Source organism: Artemia sp. Qi Xiang Cuo, chromosome 8, assembly GCF_049724085.1.
Source record: "Artemia sp. Qi Xiang Cuo chromosome 8, ASM4972408v1, whole genome shotgun sequence".
Lineage (NCBI taxonomy): Eukaryota > Metazoa > Arthropoda > Branchiopoda > Anostraca > Artemiidae > Artemia > Artemia sp. Qi Xiang Cuo.
This window is the reverse complement of record NC_142801.1, coordinates 32,874,506-32,884,026: the sequence shown is the minus strand read 5'-3', so window position 1 is coordinate 32,884,026 and position 9,521 is coordinate 32,874,506. Positions and strand designations below refer to the sequence as shown.

The following is a 9,521-nucleotide window of genomic DNA, read 5'->3' as shown; positions in this document are numbered from 1 at the left end:
TTGGTTCTTAGTGAGAGGGGATGCTTCTATTCACTACGTTACAGTATTCCTCAGAACTTTCCTAGCCTTCCACCATTACTGGTCCTGAAGTAGGGATCTGTATTTCCTAACTGTTTCCAAGGATTTATTGTGGCTTTGCAGCAACTCCTTTTTTCCAGGCTCATGGTCTCCAAGGATAGGGATCCGCAAACCGGGCTCTTATACTCATTTCTATTTCTATTCACCATAAGAAATAATAAAACACACATTAGGTTACACATTTGATAGTAAAAAAGTGAAATTGACTAACAAATACATGACAACTAGCCTTTTGGTACAGGTATACTTCTTTGATAAAAGTACAAGAATCTGAAAATTCCGGACGAATCTAGAATTAAATAGGAATATAACTAAACAAAGTTTACAAAAAAGTAACTTCTTAAGTTTTCGCTCAACATAGAAATGCTTAAGATCTCGACCAAATTTGATCCAAACATATTTTTGCGGGTTCAGTTCAGATTTTTCTCGAATTGAAAGCCTTTATTTGTTTGGGTCAGCCTCACATTCTAATTTATGTTCTAAATGTATAAATAGGAAATTTAAGTTTAACTTAAGTCTTACATTAAAATGGAATTTGATGTGGGCTAGGGTGAAGCAGGAAATCAGAAGATTGGCAGATCTCTAACCTTTTTTGTAGATTTTTTTGCAAGTCTAGTTTGCTCCGTTAAAGCTTTTGTTCTGAAGTACGAGTGTTCTTACTGCTTGTATATATGTCACCACGAGTTTCTTTGAAAAATCGAGAACAAACTCCAAAAATCTAAAGTAACACCTGAAGCTTATGATCTAGTATATAAAAAACATACTTATGGAATGCTTTATTTAAGAAAAAAATCTTTAATAATGTGCTGCAGCTACGGGCTTTTGTCGATAAAGACCTTTGGCTACACCATATCCAAAAGCAGAATATGCGCAATTGTAAGGATGCAGAACTGGACATTTAAAGTATAACTCTTCTAACTGATAGCCGTTGAAGCACTTATCGATAGCTGGGCAGTAATAACGGCCGACAGTGTACCCGGTGTCTTTTACAGCATTGACATAACTGACTGCTGCTGGTGGGGCAGCATAACTTCCGACCGGAGCTGCAGCGTAGCTGGATGGAGCAGCGTAACTAGATGGGGCGGCGTACACAGGTGGGGCAGCGTAACTGGATGGTGCGGCATAGTCGGCTGGAACATTATATGGGGTTCTTAAGGATTTCTCCTCTTCAACGATTTCTACATCTTCAGCTCGAGCAGCGAAAGCGAAAGCAACAAGTAGGCAGGCAAACTAAAAAGAAAGTGTTAGGGTAATTATGTATTGAAAAATTATCATAGTCTAGCTAATGGACAAAAAAAATTATTTCAAAGCTAAAATTTTATCTTACATATTTCCAAAACCTGTAAGTCAAGAATGTGAAGTTTTACTACTCACCACAAGCTTCATTCTATTTGTTAGGTCTTGTTCTGAACTGATTCAACTACAATTTCCACTTACCAAGTTTTCTCTTTAATGATGATCTGGTTATTATTATTTTTATTGTGAGTTTCTCGGTAAAAGGTTTGATTTTATCAAGGTGGCTGTATAATTTGTGGCTGGATAATCTTGAGCCGTCTAAAGGCATATCTTTTATTTTTTCACTGAGACGAGCATCTTTTTAATAAGTTCACTGAATGAAACACTTGTATTTGACCGCTTATCAAACTCAATGTTTTAAAACTAGATGGACAAAGAGGGAAACTCAACATTGATTCATGAAGAAAAAAAGTGTGGTTTTATATCTAAAATTTGAACTTTTTCAATCTTTCAGGTAAGAAATATAAATTTTTACTACTGACTATAAATTTCATTCGTATTGTTTGTATTCCTCATTCAGAACTGATTTTATTTACCTTGAGTTTGCTTTTTATTTCTGATCTGGCTGTAATAATCATTTTTATAGTGATACCAAGTGGAAAATATCATTTTGTAGAAGTGGTGCATAATAGGGCTGCAATACTCTGAACCCCCCTAAAAACATATATGTTCTCTTGTCAGTGAAAAGAGCGTCTTTCTATATTATTCGCGTGACGGAGCAATAATTTTTAACGGCTTGTAAGACTTAGTATTTAAAATCAGTTTAAAAAGAGGTAAATTTGAGAAAGATTGGCAATGAAAAAAATGGGCGATGTTTAATCTAAAACTCGAACTTTGATAAAAATTAAATTTTTTCTGCTTTATTAGTCAAATATATAAATTTTTACTACTCACTGCAAACTTCATTCTTAATGTTAGAAGCTCTCGTTCTAAACTGATTCTGCAAAAAATTTCTTCTCTGTGAGTTTGCTCCTTGCTTCTAATCTTGCCGTGATTAATATTTTTATTGCGAACATAAAGAGTAGAAATGCGAAGTTGTCAAAGTGGCTGTATGATTTCCGACTACATTAGTTTGAGCCCTCTAAATACATATGTTTGCTCATAAAATGAGCGTCCTTCTATAAGGTTCAGGTAACGAACGAACAGTACTTGATATATTGTAAAAATCCATTTTTAAAATCGGTTTTACAAAGAGGGAAATTTGAGATCATGTGGCAAAGAAACCATATAAAATACGAACTTAGCTGCTTTTCAATATTTTAGTCAAAAATATGAAATTTTACAACTCACTAGAAGCTTAATTCTTCATTTTTAGAAGATTTCGTTCTAAACTGATTCTACGGAAAAATTATTCTCCCCGAGTTTGCTCTTTCTAGTATTCATTATTTTTATAGCGAATATCAAGAGGAAAATATAATTTTGTTGGAGTGGTTTTTATTTTGCGGTTGTGTAACTCTGAGCCCCCCCCCCCCACCACCAAAAAAAAACAACAGCACATCATTTCCTCGTGATGGTGAAACAAGCTTCTTGGTATAATTTTTACGCGATCGAACAGCAGTATTTGACAGCATGTAAGACTCAATATTTAGAATAGGTTTGAATAAGAGGGAGCTTCGAGATTGAGTGGCAAAGAAAAATATGGTGATTTTCAATATCAAATATGAGCTTGGCTGCTTTTCAGTCATTTTAGTCAAAATATGAATTTTTACTACTCACTACAAATTTCATTCTTATTGTGAGAAGGTCCAGTTCCAAACTGATTCTACGGAAATATTCTTCTCCTCGAGTTTAGGCTACTATTTGCCCCTAATTGAGATAATTACTATTTTTATTGCAAATATCAAGAGGAAAATATAATTTTGCTGAAGTGATGTATAATTACTGGCAGCCTAACTTTTAGCCCCCTAAAAACACATCGTTTCCTCGTTGTAGTGAAACAAGCCTCTTTGTAGATTGGGTTTCAAAAATGGAACTTTGGGAATGAATTGCAAAGAAAATAAATGGTAATTTTCAATATAAAGCATGAACTTAGCTGCTTTTCAGTCATTTTAGTCAAAATAGGAATTTTTACTACTCACTAAAAACTTCATTCTTTTTGTGAGAAGCTCCAGTCCTAAACTGATCCCACGGGAAAAATTCTTCTCCTTGAGTTTTCTCTTTGCTCCTAACCTTTGATTGATTATTATTTTGCACTGAATATCAAGAGGAAAATGTATTTTTTTTGAAAAGGTGTATAATTTGCAGCTGCATAATTTTTAGCCCCCAAAAACACATTATTTTCTCGTGTTTGTGAAACAAGCGTCTTTGTAGATTGGATGGCAAAAATAGAACTTTGGGATTGAGTGGCAAAGAAAAAAATGATGATTTTCAACATAAAGTATGAACTTAGCTGCTTTTCAGAGTTTTTAGTCAAAATACGAATTTTTACTACTCACTACAAACTTCATTCTTATTGTGAGAAGGTCCATTTCTAAACTGATTCTACGGAAAAAATCTTCTCCTCGAGTTTGCACTTTGCTCCTAACCCTTAAGTAATTATCAATTTTACAGTTAATGTCAAGAGGAAACAATAATTTTTGCTAAAATGGTGTATAATTTGCAGCTGCGTATTTTTGAGCCCCCTTAAAACACATTCTTCCCTCGTGTTAGTGAAACGAACCTATTTGTAGATTGGATGGCAAAAATAGAACTTTGGGATTCAGTGGCAATGAAAAAAATGATGATTTTCAATATAAAGCATGAACTTAGCTGCTTTTCAGCATTTTTAGTCAAAATACAAATTTTTACAACTCACTACAAACTTAATTCTTATTGTGAGAAGGTCCAGTTCTAAACTGATTCTACGGAAAAAATCTTCTCCTCGAATTTGCACTTTGCTCCTAACCCTTAAGTAATTATTAATTTTACAGTTAATGTCAAGAAGAAACTATAATTTTTGCTGAAATGGTGTATAATTTGCAGCTGCGTATTTTTGAGCCCCCTTAAAACACATTATTCCCTCGTGTTAGTGAAACGAACCTATTTGTAGATTGGGTGGCAAAAAAAGAACTTTGAGATTCAGTGGCAAAGAAAAAAATGATGATTTTCAATATAAGGCATGAACTGAGCTGCTTTTCAGCACTTTTTGTCAAAATACAAATTTTTATTACTCACTACAAACTTCATTCTTATTGCGAGAAGGTCCAGTTCTAAACTGATTCTACGGAAAAAATCTTCTCCTCGAGTTTGCACTTTGCTCCTAGCCCTTAAGTAATTATTAATTTTACAGTTAATGTCAAGAAAAAACTATAATTTTTGCTGAAATGGTGTATAATTTGCAGCTGCGTATTTTTGAGCCCCCTTAAAACACATTATTCCCTCGTGTTAGTGAAACGAACCTATTTGTAGATTGGGTGGCAAAAAAAGAACTTAGAGATTCAGTGGCAAAGAAAAAAAATGATGATTTTCAATATAAAGCATGAATTTAGCTGCTTTTCAGCACTTTTATTCAAAATACAAATTTTTACTACTCACTACAAACTTCATTCTTATTGAGAGAAGGTCCAGTTCTAAACTGATTCTACGGAAAAAATATTCTCCTCGAGTTTGCACTTTGCTCCTAACCCTTAAGTAATTATTAATTTTACAGTTAATGTCAAGGGGAAACAATAATTTTTGCTGAAGTGGTGCATAATTTGCAGCTGCGTATTTTTGAGCCCCCCTTAAACACATTATTCCCTCGTGTTAGTGAAACGAACCTATTTGTAGATTGGGTGGCAAAAAAAGAACTTTGAGATACAGTGGCAAAGAAAAAAATGATGATTTTCAATATAAAGCATGAACTTAGCTGCTTTTCAGCACTTTTAGTCAAAATACAAATTTTTACTACTCACTACAAACTTCATTCTTATTGCGAGAAGGTCCAGTTCTAAACTGATTCTACGGAAAAAAACTTCTCCTCGAGTTTGCACTTTGCTCCTAGCCCTTAAGTGATTATTAATTTTACAGTTAATGTCAAGAAAAAACTATAATTTTTGCTGAAATGGTGTATAATTTGCAGCTGCGTATTTTTGAGCCCCCTTAAAACACATTATTCCCTCGTGTTAGTGAAACGAACCTATTTGTAGATTGGGTGGCAAAAAAAGAACTTTGAGATTCAGTGGCAAAGAAAAAAAATTATGATTTTCAATATAAAGCATGAATTTAGCTGCTTTTCAGCACTTATATTCAAAATACAAATTTTTACTACTCACTACAAACTTCATTCTTATTGCGAGAAGGTCCAGTTCTAAACTGATTCTACGGAAAAAATATTCTCCTCGAGTTTGCACTTTGCTCCTAACCCTTAAGTAATTATTAATTTTACAGTTAATGTCAAGGGGAAACAATAATTTGGCAAAGAAAAAAAATGATGATTTTCAATATAAAGCATGAACTTAGCTGCTTTTCAGCACTTTTATTCAAAATACAAATTTTTACTACTCACTACAAACTTCATTCTTATTGCGAGAAGGTCCAGTTCTAAACTGATTCTACGGAAAAAATATTCTCCTCGAGTTTGCACTTTGCTCCTAACCCTTAAGTAATTATTAATTTTACAGTTAATGTCAAGGGGAAACAATAATTTTTGCTGAAGTGGTGCATAATTTGCAGCTGCGTATTTTTGAGCCCCCCTTAAACACATTATTCGCTCGTGTTAGTGAAACGAACCTATTTGTAGATTGGGTGGCAAAAAAAGAACTTTGAGATACAGTGGCAAAGAAAAAAATGATGATTTTCAATATAAAGCATGAACTTAGCTGCTTTTCAGCACTTTTAGTCAAAATACAAATTTTTACTACTCACTACAAACTTCATTCTTATTGCGAGAAGGTCGAGTTCTAAACTGATTCTACGGAAAAAATATTCTCCTCGAGTTTGCACTTTGCTCCTAACCCTTAAGTAATTATTAATTTTACAGTTAATGTCAAGAAGAAACTATAATTTTTGTTGAAATGGTGTATAATTTGCAGCTGTGTATTTTTGAGCCCCCTTAAAACACATTATTCCCTCGCGTTAGTGAAACGAACCTATTTGTAGATTGGGTGGCAAAAAAAGAACTTTGGGATTCAGTGGCAATTAAAAAAAATGATGATTTTCAATATAAAGCATGAACTTAGCTGCTTTTCAGCATTTTTAGTCTAAATACAAATTTTTACTACTCACTACAAACTAAATTCTTATTGTGAGAAGGTCCAGTTCTAAACTGATTCTACGGAAAAAATCTTCTCTTCGAGTTTTCACTTTGCTCCTAACCCTTAAGTAATTATTAATTTTACAGTTAATGTCAAGGGGAAACAATAATTTTTGCTGAAATGGTGTATAATTCGCAGCTGCGTATTTTTGAGCCCCCCTAAAACAAATTATTCCCTCGTGTTAGTGAAACAAACCTATTGGTAGATTGGGTGGCAAAAAAAGAACTTTGGGATTCAGTGGCAAAGAAAAAAAATGATGATTTTCAATATAAGGCATGAACTTAGCTGCATTTCAGCATTTTTAGTCAAAATACAAATTTTTACTACTCACTACAAACTAAATTCTTATTGTGAGAAGGTCCAGTTCTAAACTGATTCTACGGAAAAAATCTTCTCTTTGAGTTTTTACTTTGCTCCTAACCCTTAAGTAATTATTAATTTTACAGTTAATGTCAGGGGGAAACAATAATTTTTGCTGAAATGGTGTATAATTTGCAGCTGCGTATTTTTGAGCCCCCCTAAAACACATTATTCCTTCGTGTTAGTGAAACGAACCTATTTGTAGATCGGGTGGCAAAAAAAGAACTTTGGGATTCAGTGGCAAAGAAAAAAAATTATGATTTTCAATATAAAGCATGAACTTAGCTGCTTTTCAGCATTTTTAGTCAAAATACAAATTTTTACTACTCACTACAAACTAAATTCTTATTGTGAGAAGGTCCAGTTCTAAACTGATTCTACGGAAAAAATCTTCTCCTCGAGTTTGCACTTTGCTCCCAACCCTTAAGTAATTATTAATTTTACAACTAATGTCAAGAAGAAACTAGAATTTTTGCTGAAATGGTGTATAATTTGCTGCTGCGTATTTTTGAGCCCCTCTAAAACACATTATTCCCTTGTGTTAGTGAAACGAACTTATTTGTAGATTGGGTGGCAAAAAAAGAACTTTGGGGTTCAGTGGCAACGAAAAAAATCTTTTCCTCGAGTTTGCTCTTTGCTCCTAATCCTTAACTAATTATTATTTTTATACTGAATATCAAAAGCATAATATAATGTTGTTGAAATGGTGTATAATTTGCAGCTACACAATTTTGAGCCCCCCAAATACTTAAAAGAGAAATTTTTACTTCTCACTATAAACTTCATTCTCCTTGTTAGAAGGTCAGGTTTTGAACCGTTTTTGCTGAAAAATTTCCTCTCGTTGAGGTTTCTCTTTTTTTTCTGATCCATGTGTAATTATTATTTATAAAGTAAATAATAATAGGAAAATATAAGCCACCCAAAAACCTATTATTTCCTCATGTTAGCGAAACAGGTGTCTTTCCATTACGTTTGCATTGTAGAACAATAGTCTCTGACAGCTTGTAAGCCCCAATATTTAAATCCATAAAAAATAAAAAAAAAAAAATAAAAAAAAATGTAATTTGAGATTGAGTGGCGAAAAAATGGGTGATTTTCGATATAAAATATGAACTCGATGCATAAGTAAAGAGTGACGCTTTCTAATATCAGCCAAAAGCCTAGAAAAAGAAATTTTGGAAGCGATACAAAGTCTAAAAGATTCTCTGTTTTATACTGATTCCAAATCTGTAAAGTTTATTTAGTTTAAACGTAGGCTGCCCAAGAAAAGTTAATATCGTAAGTTATTCTGCATAGTTTTAGAAGAAAGGGTGGTACACCAACCAGAAGTAATCCTGCTTAGATGAAAAATGCACTTCTGGATGCTCAAGAATTCCCAAATCTCTAACTACAAAAATAAGAAATTTTGAATTGTTTATATGCGGATATGTCTTTATTTATTCACTTGTTTTCTGTTTTCAGGGATTGCATTACATTATATTCTAACTGAAAATTGCTGTTCAGTATTTCTTGAAAGTTTTTAGTTTAAAATAGAGAAACTACTTACAATTGGCTTCATCCTTATGGTTAGAAGATCTCCTTCTGAACTGACTTGGATATTAGTTGTCATATCCCAAGTAATCTTTTTTGGTCTTCACCTGATCGTAAAAGTTTCTTGCGATCGTAAAGTTTAAGGAAAACATTAAAAACAAATTCAGGAAAATTTTATTTTTTGCAAGATTTCTAGGACATAGAGTAAAGACCTTGAAATAGCAAAAAACAACCTTTTGAATTAATTATTGAATAGGTTATAAATTTTTTCGAATCGAACACGAGCGCTAGTAAAATGTTTGGAATAAAAACGATAAATTATTGCCGGTTCATATGTTCTTAGAATAAAAGTAGAGCTTTTAGAGCTACTAATAAAAAAAAACACTTTTGGAAAAAGAAGTTCTAAAAAAAAAATATCTGGGTAATAAGGCTTCAATGTATTATTTTTTTCTAGAGATTTTTCATATAGAATGGGTGGTTGTATATCGGAGGAGTCTCATTTGAAAGGAAATCAAAAGTTCTAAGGCCCTGTTTAATATTCAAAAGGGATCAGAGGGCACCCAGCCCCCACTAATGCCCTTTTCCTCCAAATATATTTGGTGAAAATTTTCAGATTTGTTTTTTCAAGATAGTCCAAAGCTCAAACAACTATGCCTATATGGTCTAACAATACCACATATCCTCCCGCAGAAAGGCTGTAAGTTATGCAAGTTGCCCATTGTATACAAACAAGCTTTTATATTAAAAAAAGAGACCATATTTGGTCATGTGTCTTCAAAATGGCTTAAGGGTATTAAGTTGAAACTTTGAGGAAATGTTGAGGGGGATACTGAACATAGCCAAAACATATTATGGGCCTGCTGATTGTCAAAAGGGAATATCAGCAATATCTAACGGCTGAGGTTATAGATTTGAAACTTTCAGGTATGTTAAGGGTATATTCAAGAGGGATTGAACGGGAACCAGCCCCCCCTCTCCTCCATGTCTTTTTTAGGTGCCTTCTCTAATCAACACTGGTTGAAATTTGGTATTACCGTTGAGTTC

At 33.3% G+C, this 9,521-nt stretch overlaps 1 protein-coding gene across 7 annotated transcripts; it reads right to left on the bottom strand.

Annotated features, from left to right (window-relative positions):
• Positions 1 to 839: 839 nt before the first annotated feature.
• Positions 840 to 8,642, bottom strand: LOC148949342 (uncharacterized). 7 transcript variants are annotated; one of them, XM_089093372.1, is made up of 2 exons: positions 8,494 to 8,642; positions 840 to 1,308 (listed from the first exon to the last, which is right to left on the bottom strand). In XM_089093372.1, exons 1-2 carry the CDS (start codon positions 8,554 to 8,556, stop codon positions 874 to 876), a joined length of 498 nt encoding a protein of 165 aa, XP_088949498.1. In that variant the 5' UTR covers positions 8,557 to 8,642; the 3' UTR covers positions 840 to 873. The 7 variants fall into 7 exon arrangements, with proteins under 7 accessions (XP_088949498.1, XP_088949505.1, XP_088949502.1 ...); XM_089093379.1 differs by lacking the exon at positions 8,494 to 8,642 and adding an exon at positions 6,199 to 6,225; XM_089093376.1 differs by lacking the exon at positions 8,494 to 8,642 and adding an exon at positions 4,528 to 4,554.
• Positions 8,643 to 9,521: the final 879 nt, after the last annotated feature.